General features: G+C 46.6%; 1 protein-coding gene across 1 annotated transcript in view; it reads right to left on the bottom strand.

The window, feature by feature from the left end:
• LOC118368670 (neurexin-2-like) overlaps nt 1–25,248 on the bottom strand; it is a 991,707-nt gene that overhangs the window by 491,039 nt on the left and 475,420 nt on the right. Inside the window, exons 9-13 of the mRNA XM_052497154.1 lie at nt 18,155–18,316; nt 10,587–11,025; nt 8,766–9,149; nt 4,997–5,200; nt 2,248–2,274 (exon numbers count right to left, since the gene is read on the bottom strand). Coding sequence (XP_052353114.1) covers nt 2,248–2,274; nt 4,997–5,200; nt 8,766–9,149; nt 10,587–11,025; nt 18,155–18,316 — 1,216 coding nt within the window. The remainder of the gene's footprint in view (nt 1–2,247; nt 2,275–4,996; nt 5,201–8,765; nt 9,150–10,586; nt 11,026–18,154; nt 18,317–25,248) is intronic.

Here is a 25,248-nt window from a genome sequence, read left to right as displayed (position 1 = left end):
AACATCATTCATCATAAATAAGCCATTCCCTTATTTATTGAGAGACGGCCGTGTGTGTGTGTGTGTGTGTGTGTGTGTGTGTGTGTGTGTGTGTGTGTGTGTGTGTGTGTGTGTGTGTGTGTGTGTGTGTGTGTGTGTGTGTGTGTGTGTGTGTGTGTGTGTGTGTGTGTGTGTGTGTGTGTGTGTGTCTGTGTGTGTTGTGCCCTCTGCTGGAATAGAACTAACACTTCTTCTCAATCCTCTTTCAGAGCTACAGTCGACTTCATGTGTTATGGGGACATCTAGTGTTGGGTTGGTTGCATGTCATGTTCAAACCCGAGCAGGGATGATTTCAGTGTGCGTCACGCCAGCAGCGATAGAGTGAATGACACTATTCATCATTTCCTGACTCTGCCAGTATGCTTGTAGAGATGGCATGAATATAGTTATGCTCTGCGTATGTGGAATGATTGTAGCACATAGAAAATACAGATACATACAGATACTTAAAAAGAAGAAGAAAAGGAATACATTTGTGCACTCAATGACAGTCAGACGCACACAACAAACGCACCAAGCAGGTTTCTCCTTTGACATAGTTAGGGCTGCACTTACCTCGTCTGTTGACATTTAAATAGTGACAGTTTGCTGTCGTTCTCTCAGCCTGCGCTGAAATGCATTCGTTTGTTCTCATAAATGTGTCTATGTTTTGTCCTAGAGGGCAGTGCCCTCAATGGAGGTTACCATACAACCCACCAGCCGTGTCACATGATGTATACTAACACCAGCACACCTAAAACAAATAAACTGCTCAGCATGGCCCCTGTTCATTTGAATCAGGTGTGCTGGTGTTAGTATACACCAAATATGTAAAAGGACTGGTCGCCAAGGACTGGGTTGGCAAGGGCTACCACAGCCTGTCTGAACACAACGGCTGTGTCTGAAATGGCACCCTATTCACTGTTAGCTAGCCCTATGGGCCCTGGTCAAATGCAGTGCACTATAGGGAAATAGGATGCCATTTTGGCTGCACCCAATGTCCCCAAAACAGAGGAGCTTCACCTGCTTGTTCAGTCGGCTATGGGCAAGAACTAACACCTGCACAGTCATACGGAACCTCAATCGTAGGGGTGAATTCACCGGTGTCGGAGTGGCGTGAGCAGAGAAAGTGACATGCTGTTGAGCGGAAATGGAAAGGATAGAGATTTGCCTACAAAAGCTGTTGCTGAGACGAGCAGGAGGGAATAGACGGAAACTGACGGACTAAAGGACAACAACGGGGGAACTATAACTGAAAGAAGGAAATGGAAAATGGGAAATGGGAGAGGGGATTGAGAAGAGAAGTGCATCACGGAATGGAAAAGGAAAATCCTAGTGTCGTCTCAGAGGCGGAAATAAACAGGACAGAATGATAAGACCGAGAGCTGATTAAAAAGCCTAAATGATCCGAGAGAGATGGCTAAGAGAGAGAGAGATGGCTAAGAGAGAGAGAGAGAGATGGCTAAGAGAGAGATGGCTAAGAGAGAGAGATGGCTAAGAGAGAGAGAGATGGCTAAGAGAGAGATGGCTAAGAGAGAGATGGCTAAGAGAGAGAGATGGCTAAGAGAGAGAGAGATGGCTAAGAGAGAGAGAGATGGCTAAGAGAGAGAGAGATGGCTAAGAGAGAGATGGCTAAGAGAGAGAGATGGCTAAGAGAGAGAGAGATGGCTAAGAGAGAGATGGCTAAGAGAGAGATGGCTAAGAGAGAGAGATGGCTAAGAGAGAGAGAGATGGCTAAGAGAGAGTGAGATGGCTAAGAGAGAGATGGCTAAGAGAGATGGCTAAGAGAGAGATGGCTAAGAGAGAGAGAGATGGCTAAGAGAGAGATGGCTAAGAGAGAGAGATGGCTAAGAGAGAGAGAGATGGCTAAGAGAGAGATGGCTAAGAGAGAGAGATGGCTAAGAGAGAGAGATGGCTAAGAGAGAGAGATGACTAAGAGAGAGAGATGGCTAAGAGAGAGAGATGGCTAAGAGAGAGAGATGGCTAAGGGAGAGAGATGACTAAGAGAGAGAGATGGCTAAGAGAGAGAGATGACTAAGAGAGAGAGATGACTAAGAGAGAGAGATGGCTAAGAGAGAGAGATGACTAAGAGAGAGAGACATAGTGATAGAGTGATCACTTGTATGACGTAAGGGGAACGGCAGCATTTTATGGGGGGGGGGACACATCATACAGAAGACAGTGGCACAGTGATATAAGTCTTAGAAATGCATATAATAAACCACTTACTGAGGTTACAGTCTATCCTGATACAATCTGGCGGGAGAGAGAGCGAGATGGTGAGGTCAAATCAAATAAAGAGACAGGAGAGAAAGGAGAAGAAAAGAGAGAGAGAGAGAGAGAGAGAGAGAGATAATAACATTTTACATCCTTCAAGGTACATTCTGCAGACAACCAGGCATTTCGCTAGGGACCACCATCCGGGGACAGAGCTACGAGTCAGGATCACCCTTTTCCTTTTCCACACCTCCGTCATCACCCCCCTATCATCCGCCCATCCCTCCCTCAGTCCCCGCAGCCACCATTCAAAACCCACCCAGTCCCAATGCGCTACAGAAGGCAAGATATTCACCCAATCATTGGTACAATGAAGCTCTGGAGCTGTAGGTCTACTTGGCGCCACTTGATGGCCAGGGAACCAAGCCCATTCAATAAGCGGAGGATGAGAAACGTGCGTTTTTCAAGTAATCCCGACTCTTGATCTCTCATGCTAGATAGACAAAGATGACGTGTGGAGCGCGTACAGCAAGGTCATCAATTCCACGTGTGATGACATCGTGGGCGCGACCGAACGTGGAAACAGTGGACATGGCGTACAGATAAGTCGTCGTCGATCGAAGCGCATTGGGTCAGTAGATATGGAGAGAGACAGAGTCAATTCACCATTTCAGTCACTGGCGTGTTAGTCCAAGCGAGAGTCGGCGATTGTTAAGTGTGTTTCGCTATTCCTATTCCCTACAGTGGCTTTTTATCAGAAATGGGTTAACCGAGTGCCAACAATGTGATGGTGGGTTAGAAACAGCTTGCCTTTTGTAGCCCCTCGGGTATGGAAACCAACAGCAGCAATATTAGGAAAGGGTGATCTGCACACCCCAGTCACAGTAAGCCAAGTGCACACACACCTATATCAGGATATGCTATAATATTCTAGATATGCTAGAATATGCTATACAAGCACTAACTCTCGCTTTATTCTACAACAGCTTTCTCTGAAATGCATGTCTTTTGACCGCACATGGTAAAATGGTGGAGCTCCATTGTCGAGTTAGTATTCTCTTCTGCCCCCTGGTGGTGACAGGCTGCGTGTGCATGTGGCTGTGGCTGAGGCGTGGTCTCGAGCTGTCAACCGCTACAGAATAGTGGACTCAAACAGCCATGGACCAGGCTCACTGTTATTGGGATTCTGTGGCTGATACTGACATTAAAAGGTCATTTGTCATTCCTCAATGACAACATCACCTAATGAGAAATTAGATTGTCCACAGCTTGTGTGAGTGCGGTCAATGTGATTGTGATGGAGTTTGAACGAAAGGAAAACATGCATTACTATTTACACGTGTGTGCCTACGTCACAGACTGCAGAATGATCAATTAAACCAACTGATTGTATATTGATCATCTGATCATGCAGTGTCCCTGTACACTGTTTCAAATTGATCAATGAACTCATCTTTTAATTATCTTGGGGAATATGGTAAGCAGTCCTCCTCTGGTTCTAAAACAAATTCCACCTCCAACTGAGACAAAAATTGATTTCCTCTAAACTAGCAATTAATATAAATGTTGATGTGGATTATGACACCTCTGAGTATGGTCTGATTCGGAGAATTGAGGGAGTGATCTAGGCAGAAATGAAGGGTAGGAACTAGGGAAGGATGTTCAGTAAACTATCATCTGGCTCATTTGGACACATTAGCGCTATGGATTAGCATTTAGCCTCATTAGCTAAGATAAACGATGTGTTTGGCTGGGGCTGATTGTTCTGGGCCAAGGTGGACTTGGGTCTGTGTGTCGGCCCTCTGGCGCAGGGGCTGAGCAGCATGGCAAAGGCAGAGTCAGCTACATCACAGAACGTGTGTGTGTGTGTGTGCGAGTGTGCGTGTGTGTGTGTGTGTGTGTGTGTGTGTGTGTGTGCGTGTGTGTGTGTGTGTGTGTGTGTGTGTCGCTGTGGGACAACACTGGGCTGTGAGCCGGTCTCTCTGACTGTTTGATCCGAGGGCCGCAGACATACAGGCCATTGAAGGGATGAAAAGTTCCATCGTCTGAGCCTTGGCCAAGTGAGAGATGAGAGAGCGAGCGAGAGTGAGGGAGAGAGCGAGAGAGACAGAAACTTTGAGAGTGTGATAGAGAAATGGAGAAAGAGTCAGAGAGAGAGAGAGAGAAAACAAGATGAATAGAATGGATACGGTGTGGCATTATTGGAGGAACCATCCTCATGTCTCTAAGTCGGTGGCCCACACTCCTGTATCCCAGGGTGCACCTGGGCCTTGTTTCTCCCCTACTCCTACTGTGAACTCGCTCCCTTCAAGTGGCAGAAACCGTTATCAGTGCCATAGGTCGCAACAGTCTGCCAGGAGTCCAAACTATAGACAAAGGCTTAGTGCTGTAGGGTAATATGTTTCTGTATCACTGCCTTCCAGTCTCTATATTTGTTCTACTCATCTAGAATGATGTCAGAGTAGTCTATGGACCATAACGGCTCTGGCTTTACCATTCTCTATAGCACCCCCTACTGGAAGACTGTGAACAACCAAACCCCTTTATCTTCAGGCTAGAGGTCTCTCCACAGGGACCATGGGAGAAACAGAACCATGGGTAAGCAGAGGGGGTACAGGAGTAGATCTACCCAGGGAGGCAGAGACCGGAGACAGGCTTGCAGTAACAGACAAAGGCTCATGTTTAGGGGGTGGAGATGGAGCTTGACGGAAGGGTACGAGAATGGGGTTGCCGAGGTCATGGTGGGGTTGCCATGGGTTACCTAGGTTGACAGTCAGCTTGACCCTGCCACCGTCCAACTCTAGCCTCAGGGTGTCAGCGGACTCTTTGGAGGTGGTGGCCACGAGGAGACCGAATGCCCGTTGGGACATGAACCGCAGCGCCACGTCCTCTGCCTCGGTGTGCATGGTCCCCGGGATGATGATCTTCAGGTACATGCTGCCGTCGTAGCTCAGCACCGTTGCCTCTGTACAAGGGGTGGAAGTAATGGGGGGGGGGGGATGCAGAGGCAGACACACGTTCAGATACAGACAGACACACACACACATACATTAACAGGAGAACAGAGATCAGACATACAGCATTAGATGAACCGACAGACACTGACAACCAGCACGGGAGAGGACATCCAAGTTCAGCAAAGCGTCTTTTCTTTGAAGAGAAACTAGAGGAACCAGGTCTAACACAAACAATAGAAGAGTTATTGTAGATGCGTTGACGTCATCCTAGGCCCGTTCAGAGAAACGATGCATGCACCCCCTGCAGCTGACTAGATCACTTCTGAAGAGTTGCCTAAGGAGGGCTGTGTATATGGGTCAACACATGTTGCCATGGGCTCAGCTGATTCACCATGGCTGGGTACTTGCCTTTTATTTTAGATGCATATGGTTGGGAGCACAAACCAAATACTGTATGCTGCTACTGGTTAGGCCACTGAAATCCACTTGAACAGATAGCATATTGCTTTTTGGAAAACAACTACTTGCTGTTAAATAAAAAGGTTTAGAAGGTTAGTTTCCAATCTCTCTGGACTATTGAAGACAAAGTCCCACACTACTCATACACAAATATTGAGTTAAGACACTGTGGTCAAACTTGTGACAGCCAAGCATAACTCTCTTTCACGGCCTTGCAGTATTCGATAGCCACACTAGATGGCAGGGAAGCAGCACGAGAAACACAGCCGGCCTATTTGAGAAACAGAAACATTAAACATTAGACCAAGTCCCACACTACTCATACACAAATATTGTGTTAGGCCACTCTGGTCAGAGCGTTGGGTCAGTAAACGACAGGTCATTGGTTCAAATCCTCGAGCCGAATAGGTGAAAAAAATCTGACGCCGTGCCCTTGAGCAAGGCACTTAAACCTAATTGCTCTGGATAAGAATGACTAAAATGTGTCACGTAAAATGCCAGACGTGTGACAACGAAGCATAACTCTCTTTCACACCCTTGCAGTATTACATAGCCACACTAGATGGCAAGGAAGCGCTACAAAAACACAGATGGCCCCATTTAAGAAACAGAAACATTACACTAAGCTGCCCTTCACTTCCGAAACTGTCCATTACACGTAGATCCTTCACTTCCTAAACTGTCCATTACACGTAGATCCTTCACTTCCTAAACTGTCCATTACACGTAGATCCTTCACTTCCTAAACTGTCCATTACACGTAGATCCTTCACTTCCTAAACTGTCCATTACACGTAGATCCTTCACTTCCTAAACTGTCCATTACACGTAGATCCTTCACTTCCTAAACTGTCCATTACACGTAGATCCTTCACTTCCTAAACTGTCCAAACTTCCATTACACGTAGATCCTTCACTTCCTAAACTGTCCATTACACGTAGATCCTTCACTTCCTAAACTGTCCATTACACGTAGATCCTTCACTTCCTAAACTGTCCATTACACGTAGATCCTTCACTTCCTAAACTGTCCATTACACGTAGATCCTTCACTTCCTAAACTGTCCATTACACGTCCATTACACGCAGATCCTTCACTTCCTAAACTGTCCATTACACGTAGATCCTTCACTTCCTAAACTGTCCATTACACGTAGATCCTTCACTTCCTAAACTGTCCATTACTTCCTAAACTGTCCATTACATCCTTCACTTCCTAAACTGTCCATTACACGTAGATCCTTCACTTCCTAAACTGTCCATTACACATAGATCCTTCACTTCCTAAACTGTCCATTACACGTAGATCCTTCACTTCCTAAACTGTCCATTACAGATCCTTCACTTCCTAGATCCTTCACTTCCTAAACTGTCCATTACACGTAGATCCTTCACTTCCTAAACTGTCCATTACACGTAGATCCTTCACTTCCTAAACTGTCCATTACACGTAGATCCTTCACTTCCTAAACTGTCCATTACACGTAGATCCTTCACTTCCTAAACTGTCCATTACACGTAGATCCTTCACTTCCTAAACTGTCCATTACACGTAGATCCTTCACTTCCTAAACTGTCCATTACACGTAGATCCTTCACTTCCTAAACTGTCCATTACACGTAGATCCTTCACTTCCGAAACTGTCCATTACACGTAGATCCTTCACTTCCGAAACTGTCCATTACACGTAGATCCTTCACTTCCTAAACTGTCCATTACCCGTAGATCCTTCACTTCCTCAACTGTCCATTACACGTAGATCCTTCACTTCCGAAACTGTCCATTACACGTAGATCCTTCACTTCCTAAACTGTCCATTACACGTAGATCCTTCACTTCCTAAACTGTCCATTACACGTAGATCCTTCACTTCCTAAACTGTCCATTACACTGTCCATTACACGATCCTTCACTTCCTAAACTGTCCATTACACGTAGATCCTTCACTTCCTAAACTGTCCATTATACGTAGATCCTTCCCTTCCTAAAGTGTCCATTAAACTGTCCATTACACGTAGATCCTTCACTTCCTAAACTGTCCATTACACGTAGATCCTTCACTTCCTAAACTGTCCATTACACGTAGATCCTTCACTTCCTAAACTGTCCATTACACGTAGATCCTTCACTTCCTAAACTGTCCATTACACGTAGATCCTTCACTTCCTAAACTGTCCATTACACGTAGATCCTCCCCTTCCTAAACTGTCCATTACACGTAGATCCTTCACTTCCTAAACTGTCCATTACACGTAGATCCTTCACTTCCTAAACTGTCCATTACACGTAGATCCTTCACTTCCTAAACTCTCCATTACACGTAGATCCTTCACTTCCTAGACTCTCCATTACACGTAGATAATTCACTTCCTATACTGTCCATTACACGTAGATCCTCCCCTTCCTAAACTGTCCCATTACACTTAAATCCTTCACTTCCTAAACTGTCCATTACACATAGATCCTTCACTTCCGAAACTGTCCCATGACACGTAAATCCTTCACTTCCTCCACTGCCTTGATTTCAATCCCAATGTTCTATTGTGCCATTACCTTTGTCAGGCCTACAACACAACATCCCTATACTGTGCATTCATTTCACCTCAACGGTTCCTTTGGTGCTATTACACAACAAACAGCCTACAGCGAATTAGAATGGATCAGACATGCATAGCCGCTAGCAGGCTGCACCACCCCCAAACAGACAGACAGAGAGAGAGCAGCCTTGCACCACCTGTATGTGTGACAAGCCCAGATGGTGACAGTAAGCATCGTCGCTCAACCGAGCTCCCCAAACCTCACCCAACCTCCCAGCATTTCAGTCAGCGAGCTTCCCAAAAGCCACCCATCCTCGAGTGCATTGCTCCTTCAAATGTCCTTTTACAACACTGCAGCTGGTTGAGGCTTCAGAGTAGCACAGGATGAAGTCCATGTACTCGTACTATCTAAAGTCTATTATGATTAGGTTTAACTCGCTGGCTATAATAACACTTGTAAGCATGAAACCAAACATGACTTAATCTCCGCAGCCTGCTACCCAAATGTCCTCATCCTGTTTGACCACCACTTGTTTCCCACTCCTCCACTTCTCCAGTCTCCCTGTTTCTCCTCACCGAGTTCACAGTTGCTGCCCAGGTAGCCGGTGCCGGTGCAGTCGCAGATGTAGCGGTTCCATCCCTCTTTACACAGGCCTCCGTTCCCACAGGGGGTGCTGCTGCACCTCTTCTGAAGCTCGCGGGTGCAGAAGCTGCTGACGCCCGGGGAGCTCTGGATCTCGGCCAGGCGGCGCACGTCGCGGCTCTTCCCGTCGATGAAGAGGTCGCGGACGCAGCCCACGTAGCCGTAGTTGAGCAAGGCGGTCCAGACCTCGGGGGGCAGCACCAGGTCAGAGCGGGTCTCGGGGAGACCCCCCAGGAACATGTCGCTGTCCAGGTCCAGGATCTCACTGCCCTCGTTGGAGTTGAAGGGGATGCTGCGGCTGTTCACCGAGATGGAGCCTGGGAGTGGAGGCGGAGAGAGGAGGGTTATACACACGGCGTGTCACATGTGTACAGTTCTTAATTGAATGCCACCGAGGAAACAGAAAGGTGCCGTACTGTATTTTTTCCGCAAACATCCTTTCTGAAATGAAAAGTAACCCAAGAAGTAACCGTAAAGTTTTTCAAAATGTAGCGGTAATCCGATTACAATTCTTTTTGCTGGTAACGCAACCGATTACAGTTTTTTGTTGTAATCAGATTCCATGCAACGGACTACATGTAATCAGTTCCTCCCCCGCCCTGACTGTGTACTGCATGTGGGTGCGTCACAGGAGGCAGCCGAGGGGAGGACGGCTCATAATAATGGCTGGAATGGAGTGAATGGAATGGCATCAAACACCTGTAAAACCATGTGTTTCATGTGTTCACTACCATTACATTAATTCCATTCCAAACATTACTATGAGCCCGTCCGCCGCTATTACGGCGCCACCGGGCACCTGTGGTATGTGTGAATGTAATTGAAGCATTAGGCGAGATAATGTGTGTTAGTAAGTGTGTTTACATGTTGGTACTCTTGTGTTTGCGGGCAAGTGTGATTGAGCGCATGGGATTGTGTGCGTGCGTGTGCGTGTGTGTGTGTGTGTCTGTGTCTGTGGTTGAGTGGATGTTGAATGAGAGTGCTTTTGTATGGTCTTGTGTGTTTGTGTTGTGGCTATAATCGGTTGAGTGGAGGGGGAACAGCCCAGCAAAATGCAGCATAGACGAGAGTGGATGAGACCCAGGTTCTTCTCGTGGCGCCCGGCTATGATTTACGACTCACTCTTAATTGTCTATTAAAATGCAATTACAGGAGGGGCAGGAGTGTGCTCAGAGAGACTCCCTATAGTAGCACAACACACGCATGTGCGCATGCAAACGCGCACACACACACACACACACACAAAACCATAAGTGCCTACGTGAAAGCATGCATGCATCATGCAGACCCCTCAGGGGACGGTATGAGAAGAAATGGGTATGACAGGACAGAGAGAGGCGGGAGGAGGGGGTGGAGAGGTGTGTAGGAGAAGGCTTTTAGGCAGGGCTGAAGGACAGGAAGATCATCATTAGAAAAGGTAGATGAAGGAAAATGAATATTCAAAGCCTGTACACGTGTACTCCAAAGAAATAAAGTACTTCAGAAGCACAGGAGGCTGGTGCCACCTTAATTGGGAAGGACGGGCTCCCCTGTAACGGCTGGAACAGAATGAATGGAATGGCATCAAAAACCTCATGGTTTCCATGTGTTTGACACCATTGCATTCCAGCCAGCCGTTCTCCGCTCAGCACCTCCCGTGTAGAATATACACAGCTCTCTATATACGCAATAGTCTACAGGTGTGTACATTAGACTCCTTCAGAACCATAACATTAGGAAGGTATTGTCACACTGCTTCGTGTTCATACGTTCACCTTTCCTCCCTTCCCTCTGGAAGTCCACATGGCACCACTCCCCGTCGTTCACCTTCTTATTACTGGTCTTCAGCTTGATACTCCCCGACCCCATGTCCATGAGTAGGTATAGGAAGCCGTCCAGCAGCTCCATAGCAAAATAGTCTGACTTCATGTCTCGACCCGGCTTCTGCTCTTTAGGACCCTGGGGTCGCCCGTGGCTGAACAGCAGCAGGCCGCTGGGTTCTGTGGTGCGGAAGTCGAAGGAGATGGAGCCCGTTTTCTTGGTGTTCCACTTGGGCAGGGCGATGAAGGACTCAGGGGACTCAAAGGTGACGGGGTCCAGGGCGGCCACGTCCTCACAGCGGAAGACGAGGTCTCCGTTCAGGCTGATCTTAGGGTCCCGCTCGATGGCCAGCCGGGAGAGTTCTAGCTTGAAGTCGTTATTCTTATACACCACCTATAGGGAGAGAGGGAAGGCGATAGAGGCATTTTGATTTTAGTACGGTCAGCTAACGTTTAGGTTCATGTTCACATTCTGTGGGCCGTGTTGGCAAACATAGACACTTAAAAAGAAAATAAAGGAGAGGCACACACTCTAGGAGCTCAGGTGCAAACATATTTATGTCCGACATTTCGACAGACAAGCTGTCTTCATCAGGGTATAAGCTAATGAGCTAATGTCTAAGTCAATGTTTAGGTTAATGTTCACATTCTATAGGCTGTTTTAACAAATCGTAGACACCACATGAGTTTGGGAAAGAGAAATGATGCATGCAAAGGCTAGCTGTCTACTTTGTATATTGATAGGTTTGGACATAGACAGATGCGTCAGGCACTTTGAATCTGAATAAAATGAATATATACGACAAGCTGCTCCTTTGAATAACGATGCCGTCGAGCCTCTTCTTTGGATTTCTCTGAAACACAATGTGTTACGTTTACACTTCCTTGCTATTCAAAACTCCCTTCACATTGAATTTAGCGTCTCAATATCCAATTATGCTACAGAGTGACTATAATTTTCAAATGACTAACCATAGACTTTAGAAGAAGCGCAGCGTTTGTTTGTGTGAGTGTGGGATTCACAGTTTAGTAAACTCAATTATTCACAACGACACTCTGGGTGATATCAAGGCGCAGGATGAAGGGAATAAAGAAGGGAATAATGTAGTAGACTCCTACAGACTAATACAAATGTTCCTGTCAGACTTAAAGCTACAAAAAATAAATGTCTGCACTCTTGTATGCGCATTCATAATATATATATATATATCCAGAGTTTTTAGCACTATATATATATATATATATTCGGTGCTAAAAACTCTGGATAGTTTACTAAGCTGTCTTTTCCTGCAGCTTTATCTGACAGGTCCATACACTACCATGACGGCTGTCATCGGAGGAATGGTGTTAGCCGCCCTGGAAAGGTGGCACACTGTGAAACCACCGCAAGTGTGTGAGAACGCCACTTTTAGACGGAGGGTGAGAACACAGAAGCAAAGTTGGTTCTTGGACCGGTGAGCACACACACTCACAAACAGAAGTGTGGCAGATATGCAGGGACGCAGACACCAGGCCCTGAAAGTAGTTATTTTAGGGTAGCGTTAGAAAGATTGCCATTCCCAGCACATCCCATTTCATTTTTTCCTCTCAAGTTAGTGCCGAGGTACTGCAAAGCCCGCTACAAAAATGGACCAGCTGAAATCTCACGGTTTACTGAAATGGCTTTAAACATGGAGAACTGGGGAATGCCTCAACTCTGCAAAAGCTGCAAACTTCTCTGCTTCCCCTTTCCTCCATAGCTCCACTTGTATCACTGCCATATTTTCCTATTTTCCATCGTGAATGCAGGCTTGGCTAACTCATTGAGCGTTTCAACGAGCCTGCCGGAGCGGTCGGGTTTGCACTTCCGGGATTTATTCTATTGATTGCATTGCACCAGACATAGCTAAAGCGAACCCAGCCAAAGTATTTGATAAACAACAAATACTACTTGAACACAGGTCTGAACTCTGGTAGCTAAACTCCTGAGGTGCGACAACAGCTTCTGCTCTGTGGACCTCACAATCTCGTCATTAGAGACAGATTAGCGGCGCTAATAAGCCGTGCTAACTCTTCGTTGGCAGTCGACAAACCAGCCACAGTGAGTGGACTCAACTCATGGTGTTAGATCGAGAGTGAGGGAGGAGGGGGGATGGGGGGCTGAGAAAGAGAGAGGGAGAGGAGAAAGTGGGTGAGGAGGAGGACAAGGTGCTGCAGTCCCTCACAAAAGGAATGGGTTAATTGCTGGTATTGTGATATCTGCGATGCCAGAGGGAAGTCCTTCGACCCCATGGCTTGGTTTTTAGCTCTGACATGCACTGTCGACTGTGGGACCTTAAATAGACAGGTGTGTGCCTTAACAAATCAATTGAATTTACCACAGGTGGACTACAATCAAGTAGAAACAGCTCAAGGATGATCGATGGAAACAGGATGCACCTGAGCTCAATTTCAAGTCTTGTAGCAAAGGGTCTAAATACTTAAGTAAATAAGGTATTTCTGTTTGTTTAAAAAAATATATATTTCTAAAACATGTTTTTGCTTTGTCATTATGGGGTATTGTGTGTAGACTGATGAGGCTTTATTAAAATCCATTTTTGAAGAAGGCTGTAACGTAGCAAAAACTGTGGAAAAACTAAAGGGGTCTGAATACTTTCCGAAGGCACTGTATGTTGAAGACATTACAGGACAGTAAGTACATGAGGCGGCAGTCAAACTTTAGGTGAACTTCAGAGAGTTTAAAGGTAAGACAGCCTCCTGTATTCGTCTAAACATTATCGCTAAGTCCCTGTAATAAGACAAGCAGTTCTGATGTTACTTAACAACTTTTGCCAAAAGGCACAGGGGACATTTTCTGGAGGAATGACTTTGGAGGCGCGCCCCCGTCAAAATGTCTGTCTGAACCGATGTGTATCGGCGTGTATCGGCTTATGTTTTTCACTGTTCTTACGGCTAGCACGAGCCCTGTGCCATTCGTCTCCTTCAGGGTGACTGGATTGATTTGTTTTGTCATTGAGAAACTCGGACAGCCTAAGCAGCGCTGCAATCCAGCGAGCAGCCAGGCTGGCCCAGACATAATCACTTTCACTGATGCTCCCAGGGGCTGAGGACCTGGTGTGTGTGTCTGTGTGTGTCTGTGTGTGTCTGTGTGAGAGAGAGAGAGAGAGAGAGAGAGAGAGAGAGAGAGAGAGAGAGAGAGAGAGAGAGAGAGAGAGAGAGAGAGAGAGAGAGAGAGAGAGAGAGAGAGAGAGAGAGAGAGAGAGAGCAAATGGAGGTTGTTGTTGGCCATAATTGTATATAATTCTCTTGTGGGTTTGTTTGTTGGGGGGTTGTTGCAGGTGTGAATGTTAATTTCTTCAGGAAAACAGACCTGTTTCAGAGGGGCATCGTTTTTAAAAGGAATAATTATTTTGTTGACACTATTTGTAATTGACATACAGGTGCAATACTTCAACAGTATTCAACAGCTACTTCATCTACTGTTTTCACTTCTCAGGTCAGGAGGAGAACAGAGAGCAAGAGCAGCAAACAAAACAGACTTGTCAACACCAATTCCTGCAAATGAGTGTTTCTCTGTTACTCACAAGCCAACTCACACAAACAGACCCAAATACTCACCACGCAAGCTTAGAGGCACACACCCATGCATGCACGCACACACACACACACACACACACACACACACACACACACACACACACACACACACACACACACACACACACACACACACACACACACACACACACACACACACACACACACACACACACACACACACACACACACACACACACACACACACACACACACACGCACACACACACACACAAATCATCACACACACCTGACTAATTTCCCATTGTGGAAAAGATGTGAATTGGGTAGGCTGCACGCTGAGGTGCCTGAGTAAAATGTGTCAAATGAGGGCGGGAGAGAGAAGAGAGTTGGAGAGATCCTATCATCCAACCAAGGTGAGGCTCACATGGAGCTGCAGAGAGACCGAGCGGGAATGGGAAGGTGGGGAGAGAGGGAGGGAGGAGAGGGGGGGGGGGTGAATTCTGCTAGTTTGGGAATCAGTCGAAGAAATCCATTTTTAATTTGGATGTCAAAGCTGGTGTAGACTTAATTACACAAATGCCTGGAGAGAGAGAGAGAGAGAGAGAAGAGAGAGGGAAGAGAGAGGGATAGGAGGGTGTGAAAGAGGGCGATAGCAAGGTGACATGTAGAAGCAGAGGGGAAGACAGATGGTAATATTGGGGGGAAAGAGTTATGTGCCCATAAAAGACTTGCCCAGTGAAATAAAGGTGTAACTTCACAGCGTAACCTATAACAATAAAACAAGGTAAACTAAGTGTATCTCTAAAAGACTCGAGATCCTCTGTGGCTCCCACTCTGCTTTTTCTGTCTTTTGACTCAGTCCATCCCCACTCTCTGCTCCCATTCAATGGATTTCTCGCTCCTGGAGGCTCCTGGCCAGGCGTATCAAAGGCGTTTCGCTCCACTGGGAGCTTGAAATCACGGCCACAGCCCTGAGACAAGACTCCGAAATCTGCCCACGCTACTGACCAAGAGGATGAAACGGTCCCCAAGAGTCTGCTTTTTATCAATAATCCAACTTTCAAATACCACTAGAGAGAATGTGCCTGGATACTGCTCTTGTGTTTTTTCCAACACATTACTCAAACACTTGGAAGGATTGTGTTGTACATAGGCAGCATTTCTTATGGAACTAAACAGCTCTTTCCCGTGCAGTGCAGTCGGCCCCTCTCTTTGCCTGACCTAAAAAGAGATGGAACATTCAACATTTGTCACCATCACAATCTGGATTCACCAGCGGCGCGCTCTCTCTCTCTCTCACTCTCTCACTCACTGTGTTTGTTATAACAATGTGCAAATAGGTAAATAAACATACATTAGGATCCCCATTAGCTGTTGCAACAGCTACTCTTCCTGTGGTCCACATGAAACATGACATAATACAGAACATTAATAGACAAGAACAGCTCAAGGACAGAACTCAATACATAAAAAATAATAATAATAAAAGGCACAATCTGCACACAATACCCCATAATGACAAAGCGAAAACAGGTTTTCAGAAAAGTTAGCAAATGTATTAAAAATAAAAAACAGAAATACCTTATTTATTTTAGTATTCAGACCCTTTGCTATGAGACTCGAAATTAAGCGCAGGTGCATCCTGTTTCCATTGATCATCCTTGAGATGTTTCTACAACTTGATTGGAGTCCACCTGTGGTAAATTAAATTGATTGGACATGATTTGGAAAGGCACACACCTGTCTATAAAAGGTCCCACAGTTGACAGTGCATGTCAGAGCAAAAACCAAGGAGTCTACCCAAGGAGACTCGAGGCACTTCAGCAAAGTACTGAGTAAAGGGTCTGAATATTTATGTAAATGTAATATTTCAGCTTTTACTTTTAATAACTTTGCAAATGTTTCTAAAAATAGTGTTTTCTTTGTCCTTATGGGATATTAGGTGTAGATTGATGATTAGACTATTTTCTAAATCAACTTTAGAATAAGGCTTTAACGTAAAAAAAAAGTTGATAGGTCTGAATACTTTCTGAATGCACTGTATGTGTCTCTAATATGGTCATACATTTGGCAGGAGGTTAGGAAGTGCAGCTCAGTTTCCACCTTATTTTATGGGCAGTGTGCACATAGCCTGCCTTCTCTTGAGAGCCGGCTCTGCCTACGACGGGCCTCTCTCAATAGCAAGGCTATGCTCACTGAGTCTCCCTCTCTCTCTCTTTCCCTTAACCCGCTCTTCACTTGCTCTTCTCTCTCTAATTTCTGCCCCCCATTCTCTTCTACACAGTCTTCTCACTCTTACTTGTCACCCTCTCTTCCCATTTTCACAGCTGATTATATATTGCAGACTTCACTTTCAGGCTTCATTCTTTCTTGACTGGACATCTGTCTTCTCTCGTCCTTTCGCTGTGTCTGCTCCCCCTTCCCCATCTGCTCGTACAGTATCACCCTTTCTCTTGCTCTTAGTCTTCCTTCCTCCCTTAATACTTTGACAATTACTGGCAGATTTCACTCGTCCAAGTCATGTCATGCCTCTTTCTTCTCTTCTCTCTGCATTTAAAAAAAGACGTGTCCTTTTTCCCACTGGTTTATACTCCTTCACTTTCCCTCATCCTCCTCTTTCCTCTTCCTCTTACTCCTCCCCTCCCTCCTTCTCGCCCTCTGTTTCTCTCTCTCTCTCTCTGTTTGGGAATTGATTGTATCATCGTCATCATCAGTGACGTTTTCCGGGGATAAGCAACTTTGGAAGGTGAGTCGGGGTCTAAACTTACTGTTAGTTAGGATAGTAGAATACACAACGTGCAATTCTAAATTGGGTAGTGCATCATCGGCGGCAAGGCACGTGCCCAGGGGCCCTGACCTCTAGGGGGCCCCAATTGATTTTGTTAGTCACTTTCACACATACAGTATCATATGAACATGGCATAAGCCATGGCAAAATATGTAGAATTGCAGGATCTTTGCTTTAAAACTGCACATGTTTCTCTCAACCCCACGGCAAATGTGTAGAATTGCAGAAAATGTGCTTTAAAAGGGCAACGTTCTCTCTCTTCCACATGTCACAATGAGTAAAATGTGAAATGTGTTTTAAAATCCATGGGAAAATGTGTAGAATTGCAGAACATTTGCTTTAAAACTAAAATGTTCTCCACGCCATCAAGAGGGGAGCCAATACATTTGTTGTCTGCGATGTGGGGGGGGCTCAACCAACTCTCGCTTAGGGCCCCCAAAAAGCTAGAAACGGCCCTGATCCTCATCTTCAGGAGACAGACTAGAAACGCCTTGGGAGGATGAGTCCAAGAGGGAATTTTTCTTACAGCAACCAAAATAATGAAAACGTAATTGTGAGAGCATAATTAAGTTAGAGATGTGATTACTATATGATTAATTAAAACCGATGAAAAAGTAATCACTTATTCAAATCAGAGAACCTTTATGAGGAAATGAATTGGAGCCTTATTCCCAGTCCTTCCTATATAAGCTATTAGGCATACCAGAGTATAATGTTTGAAATGGAGTGGTCCTTTTCTCATCTTGTTAAGTTGTGGCTTGGAGCCTTATTGGTGAGAAAAACTATTTCATACCAACTATGGTGACTTATCATTTTACTTCCTCTTAGAGTTAGAATAATCATTTAGCGTCTCTGAGAGAATATCCAGCCTGTTCATAGGGAGTGTATGATGCCTCTACACGCCTGTCTGACACCTCCTACACTCACACACACACACACACACACACACACACACACACACACACACACACACACACACACACACACACTGTTTGTGTACGCGAGCAAGTGTGTGTGTGTGTGTGTGTGTGTGTGTGTGTGTGTGTGTGTGTGTGTGTGTTAGGCAGCCGGTGGTTACCTTACTGGTGACGGAAGGATTATTATGAGCCGTCCTCCCTTCAGCAGACTCCTGGGGTGTGTGCGTGTGTGTGTGTGATTCCCCCCGTGATGCCAGTACTGAACCAGAGACACTCACATCTTTAAGGCAGCCCATGAAGTTGTTGCTGACGGGTGATCCGGGCAGGTCCGCAGTATTGGGACTCCCCCCAATGTAGAAGAAGTCATCTGAGCCCAACATGGTATAGTCCTCCTGGGTATAACCAGTAGTGGTCAGAATACCATCCACTGATATAGTCACCTGGTACGGGCACGGCCCAACAGAGACAGGTAGGTAGAGAGGGATAGACAGATGGAGGCGAGACAACAACAAAAACAGAGAGAGAGAAAGAGTAGAGGAGTGGAGGAGGGGAAAGGAAAGGAAGAAGTTGGATTAAACACTGGCGGTAGGCGGGGCTGTCCCCTACGGTGTGGCGTTACTCGTTCACGATTGGTCGCGTGGGCGCAGCTCAGAGGGGAGTCGCTCATGAGTGCAGTTGCTAGGGTTGACCACTGGGACGATGCTGTTTTCACTCTCTAATAAGGTCTCAAGGGTAAGACTAGTTCGTGGAAGTATGAATTGCACATTATTTGACCACTTAACAAACTAGACAACTGACAATATGACCTTGCAGAGTCAAACAACTGACAAACCTCAATGCTTCACTATTCATTCTGCGTTCCAGTCGAACAGAACCTCAATCAAGAGAGTCGGGGGATGAAAAGAACTTTATTTTAATATTTAAATACCAAAAGTCGTGTTTTTTTGTGCGAGGTTACGGGAGCGAGCGGAGTCTTTGATCACTGACGGAGCGGAAACTGACAGACGGAATCAAATGTACACCGCCAGGAGTCTGATGGAGGGGAGATTGCTCCAACTGAGAAAAAAGCCTTTGTTTTCCTTTCATGGAATGTAAAAGGCATCAACCGTCTGTTTTTAAAAGCTTCCTCAAGCCCTCTGGAGGAAGATTGTCAGCTTTTGCCAGAAAGGTGCCAGGCGCAAAGACATATTCATTCCCTCTCTCTACAGAATGTTAAGTCCTGGGTCTATTCATTAGTATTGCAGAGACACTAGAGTATACTTCAGTGCAGAGTCACTGAGTTGACCTTAATTTGATTATAGCAGAGTTGAGATGAGAGGGGGACTCTTTATCATGTAATACCAGGCCTCTGACTTACTCAGGGTGGGAAAGAAAATCAGATATGAAATCTGTCCAATTGAAGTTCCTATGCAGTGCGAATATATAAAAAAAAAATAACCAATTTGTCTTGTAACGGACTTATACGCGGAGTATACTACCATACCCGTTCAAAGGGACTTCAGTCTTTTGTCTTTCCCATTCACCCTCTGAACGGCACACATACACAATCCATGTCTCAATTGTCTCAAGGCTTAAAAAATCCCTCTTTAACCGGTCTTCTCCCCTCCATCGACACTGAAGTGGATTTAACACGTGGCATCAGAAAGGGATCATAGTTTTCACTTGGGTTCACCTGGGCAGTCTGTCATTTTTGCTAATGTTTTGTGTACCAGGGGTATATTAGATGTGCTCTTTATAATTGAGTTTGAATCGAACCATCGAGGCGGGAGTAATGTCGACGATCAAAGTCTTCCCTGATCATTTCCGTTTTGTGATCAGAGAACATTGTGACAGTGTTTGCCCGTGGATTGTATAGAAACAGAGCAGTGTCTTGCCAAGTGACTTCATTTGGATTGGATTTTACAGTCCAACACCAATTTATATTGTAATTATACTAATAGTCCTGGCTAGGGTCGCTACGATCCTCTCCAATCTTTAATATGACATCTGTTGGCCTACACACTGTAACACACACAAAGCAACAACCATGCTCTGGGTTACTGTGAATAACATTACATTCCACAGTGCAAATAGTTCATATTCGCTATATGGGTAGTGTGGGCCTTACTAATATCCAATCTAGTGATATTTGGGCTGTTTGGAGGGGGTAGAAAACAGGCAATTATTTTCTCTTAATACAGTACCTGTATTTTGATTATCTATTGAAATCTGTTCTGTTGATAGTTACAAACGTCCTCCATTTTCTACCAACTCACAGTACATTGTGTTCTGTAGAACATTGTTGGTCAAAAGATTTCTTCAGCATTGATTCATTCACCTGTCAAATACTTGAAACTGCTTCGTATACATGAATCAACCTTGGCAACTGACGATTGACTGCTTTATAATGAAAAGATTCCCTAATCACAGTCAACAACAGACTAGTTGAGTACCAAACTGTGAATACCAACAAAGCTAAAACTCTATGAACATTCACCTTTTCTAATTTCTAGCAAGACCTCATAAAAGACCTATACAAATATGCCTGAGTCAAAAGTGAAAACAGTGCCGTAACCATGGTACCTTGTTCTTTTGAGGTCCTGAAAACAACCCTGACAACAACGGCACTCCAAAGGTCTCGTCCCCAGCTAAGCACTCTGCGATTCCTTTTTGTGTGTGTGCGTGACTGTTTTCCTTTTTTGACGTACTTCCCTCAAAACAGGGCAACCCATTTTTATGTCTGCTGTCACTACTTGAGGAAAATAGATAGAGGCCAGTTTAGGTTGTGCTTATAGGAGACGTGGAAGAGCTGGTGGTGGAGGCGGAGGTGGGCACATCCCTGTTCATCCTGGGGGGGGGCAGGGCTGTTGATATGTTTGCCTGAGAGCCACTTCTCTGGAGGGGGAGGGGTCCTGTGGGGGGTGGGGGGAGAGACCGAAGGGGGAGGGAGGGAGGTCAGCGTTACCGCATCTAGCGACTATAAGTCTTTCGAGAAGCAGCCACGGCTGGCCCAAGTGAATCCAAGTACAAGTGATCGCAACACACGCTAATCAAAACCGGGGATCCATTGCTTTGTGGTTCTCGATCCACTCACTCATAACACAACCTCTTCTTGGCGGCTAGAGTCCATCACAAATCGGGGGCAAATCCACGGAACTCTACTTGAACCCCTTTCCGTGACAGAATAAGACACCAACTGCAGCAGTTAAGTCACAGTTGGCAGTGGGCCTTGTGTGTTTAGCTGTGTGGTGGTTAGCGGTGCAGCGCTACGCTAGCCTGGCACTGGGTCCAGTAGTTAACATCATTAGCGGGCCATTAATGGAGGGAGTGTCAGCCAGCTGCCAGCCACCTGTGAGGATTCCAGCTGAAAGAGGGGAAATGGGAGATTAGCACTGTTTTTGGGGGGCCACATCCCCCCCTCTCTCTCTCTCTCTCTCTCTCTTTCTCTCCCTACCTCCCTCCGTTCTGCCTGCCCTTGAGTATTTCCAAGCCTCTCAGGTCACCCATTGACACACATCAATGCAAGAAATAGTAACAATAAGTAGTTTCACTGTAGTCTCCATTCAACTAAGTGTCACCATCCTGGCAATTTACCTACACTTATTATGCTGGCAATTGTTCAAATGTGGTTATCTCCATTTGTCCAGGCGAAAGAGAATGATTTGAATCAGGTGATCTGGCTTTTGCCAAAGTCTGAAGAATATTACGCTTTCCATGGACTTAAATAATCAAATGTCCACAATGACCAAAACTAGCAACATGGCTAATAATCAGATATTACGTCTAGGGAATGTCTAGAGGATATTGGGAGTGCTACGCTACAGCACTCTAGTGAGTTAGGTATGGCCTCAGTCTTCAGCCCCACTGAATAGTATTGTCTGGAATGATGTTGCTGGTGGTTGCGTCATCTTCCACTGGCCGTCATCCTTCACTAGCCTGAGACTAAATGGTGATGATAACATCACAGCTCGCCGCTGGTTCAAAGTCCCTAGTTACCTGAGATGCCCATGAACCAGACAGTAGGCTGAGGAAACTGGAGAAACCACAGCCCCGCAATGTCTGCCTAAACTGTATAACACATTTGACTTCAAGCTTTTTTGTTTCATTTGATCAATAATCCAACTTTCAAATACTATTGCTCTTGTTTTTTTTTGTTCTTATGTTTCCAACACATTACTCAAACACTTGGAAGGATTGTGTTGTAAGAAATGCTGCCTATGGAACTAAACAGCTCTTTCCCGTACAGTGCAGGCAGCCCCTCTCTTTGCCTGACCTAAAAAGAGATGGAACATTCAACATTGTCACCATCACAATCTGGAATCACCACTGGTTCTCTCTCTCTCTGACCCTCTCTCTCACTATCTCAATCTCAATCTCTGTCTCCTTCTCTCTCTCTGCTCTGACCCTCTCTCTCACGATCTCTCTCTCTGACCCACTGACTCCTTCTCTCTCTGACCCTCTGACTCCTTCTCTCTCTGACCCACTGACTCCTTCTCTCTCTGACCCTCTGACTCCTTCTCTCTCTGACCCTCTGACTCCTTCTCTCTCTGACCCTCTGACTCCTTCTCTCTCTGACCCACTGACTCCTTCTCTCTCTGACCCTCTGACTCCTTCTCTCTCTGACCCTCTGACTCCTTCTCTCTCTGACCCTCTGACTCCTTCTCTCTCTGACCCTCTGACTCCTTCTCTCTCTGACCCTCTGACTCCTTCTCTCTCTGACCCTCTGACTCCCTCTCTCTCTGACCCTCTCTCTCACTATCTCTCGCTCTGACCCTCTCTCTCACTATCTCTCTCTCTGACCCACTGACTCCCTCTCTCTCTGACCCTCTCTCTCACTATCTCTCTCTCTGACCCTCTGACTCTTTCTCTCTCTGAGTCTCTGACTCCCTCTCTCTCTGACCCTCTGACTCCCTTTCTGTCTGACCCTCTGACTCCTTCTCTCTCTCTCTCTGACCCACTGACTCCTTCTCTCTCTGACCCTCTGACTCCTTCTCTCTCTGACCCTCTGACTCCCTCTCTCTCTGACCCTCTGACTCCCTCTCTCTCTGACACTCTGACTCCCTCTCTCTCTGACACTCTGACTCCCTCTCTCTCTCGGACCCTCTGACCCCTTCCCTCTCGGACCCTCTCTCTCACTATCTCTCGCTATGACCCTCTATCACACTATCTCAATCTCTGACCCTCTGACTCCTTCTCTCTCTCTGACCCACTGACTCCTTCTCTCTCTGACCCTCTGACTCCTTCTCTCTCTGACCCTCTGACTCCTTCTCTCTCTGACCCTCTGACTCCTTCTCTCTCTGACCCTCTGACTCCCTCTCTCTCTGACCCTCTGACTCCCTCTCTCTCTGACCCTCTCTCTCAATATCTCTCTCTCTGACCCTCTGACTCCCTCTCTCTCTGACCCTCTGACTCCCTCTCTCTCTGACCCTCTGACTCCCTTTCTGTCTGACCCTCTGACTCCTTCTCTCTCTCTCTCTGACCCTCTGACTCCCTCTCTCTCTGACACTCTGACTCCCTCTCTCTCTGACACTCTGACTCCCTCTCTCTCTCGGACCCTCTGACCCCTTCCCTCTCGGAACCCTCTATCTCACTATCTCAATCTCTGACCCTCTGACTCCTTCTCTCTCTCTGACCCACTGACTCCTTCTCTCTCTGACCCTCTGACTCCTTCTCTCTCTGACCCTCTGACTCCTTCTCTCTCTGACCCTCTGACTCCTTCTCTCTCTGACCCTCTGACTCCCTCTCTCTCTGACCCTCTGACTCCTTCTCTCTCTGACCCTCTGACTCCTTCTCTCTCTGACCCTCTGACTCCTTCTCTCTCTGACCCTCTGACTCCCTCTCTCTCTGACCCTCTCTCTCACTATCTCTCTCTCTGACCCTCTGACTCCATCTCTCTCTGACCCTCTGACTCCCTCTCTCTCTGACCCTCTGACTCCTTCTCTCTCTCTGACCCACTGACTCCTCTCTCTCTGACCCTCTGACTTCCCTCTCTCTGACCCTCTGACTCCTCTCTCTCTGACCCTCTGACTCCGTCTCTCTCTGACCCTCTGACTCCCTCTCTCTCTCGGACCGTCTGACCCCTTCCCTCTCTTACCCTCTCTCTCACTATCTCTCTCTCTGACCCTCTCTCTCACTATCTCAATCTCTGACCCTCTGACTCCTTCTCTCTCTGACCCTCTGACTCCTTCTCTCTCTGACCCTCTGACTCCTTCTCTCTCTGACCCTCTGACTCCCTCTCTCTCTGACCCTCTCTCTCACTCTATCTCTCTCTCTGACCCTCTGACTCCTTCTCTCTCTGACCCTCTGACTCCCTCTCTCTCTGACCCTCTCTCTCACTATCTCTCTCTCTGACCCTCTGACTCCTTCTCTCTCTGACCCTCTGACTCCCTCTCTCTCTGACCCTCTGACTCCTTCTCTCTCTGACCCTCTGACTCCCTCTCTCTCTGACCCTCTCTCTCACTATCTCTCTCTCTGACCCTCTGACTCCTTCTCTCTCTGACCCTCTGACTCCCTCTCTCTCTGACCCTCTCTCTCACTATCTCTCTCTGACCCTCTGACTCCTTCTCTCTCTGACCCTCTGACTCCTTCTCTCTCTGACCCTCTGACTCCTTCTCTCTCTGACCCTCTGACTCCTTCTCTCTCTGACCCTCTGACTCCTTCTCTCTGACCCTCTGACTCCTTCTCTCTCTGACCCTCTGACTCCTTCTCTCTCTGACCCTCTGACTCCCTCTCTCTCTGACCCTCTCTCTCACTATCTCTCTCTCTGACCCACTGACTCCTTCTCTCTCTGACCCTCTGACTCCTTCTCTCTCTGACCCTCTGACTCCTTCTCTCTCTGACCCTCTGACTCCTTCTCTCTCTGACCCTCTGACTCCTTCTCTCTCTGACCCTCTGACTCCCTCTCTCTCTGACCCTCTCTCTCACTGACCCTCTGACTCTTTCTCTCTCTGACCCACTAACTCCTTCTCTCTCTGACCCTCTGTCTCCTTCTCTCTCTGACCCTCTGACTCCTCTCTCTCTCTGACCCTCTGACTCCTTCTCTCTCTCTCTGACCCTCTGACTCCTTCTCTCTCTGACCCTCTGACTCCTTCTCTCTCTGACCCTCTGACTCCTTCTCTCTCTCTCTGACCCTCTGACTCCTTCTCTCTCTGACCCTCTGACTCCTTCTCTCTCTGACCCTCTGACTCCTTCTCTCTCTGACCCACTAACTCCTCTCTCTGACCCTCTGTCTCCTTCTCTCTCTCACCCTCTGTCTCCTTCTCTCTCTCTGACCCTCTGACTCATTCTCTCTCTCTCTGACCCACTGACTCCGTCTCTCTCTGACCCTCTGACTCTCTCTCTCTCTCTCTGACCCTATGACTCCCTCTCTCTCTGACACTCTGACTCCCTCTCT

The sequence above is a fragment of the Oncorhynchus keta genome, chromosome 35, assembly GCF_023373465.1.
Source record: "Oncorhynchus keta strain PuntledgeMale-10-30-2019 chromosome 35, Oket_V2, whole genome shotgun sequence".
Taxonomy (NCBI): domain Eukaryota; kingdom Metazoa; phylum Chordata; class Actinopteri; order Salmoniformes; family Salmonidae; genus Oncorhynchus; species Oncorhynchus keta.
The sequence above is the reverse complement of the archived record's forward strand: the minus strand, read 5'-3'. Positions and strand labels throughout refer to the sequence as shown.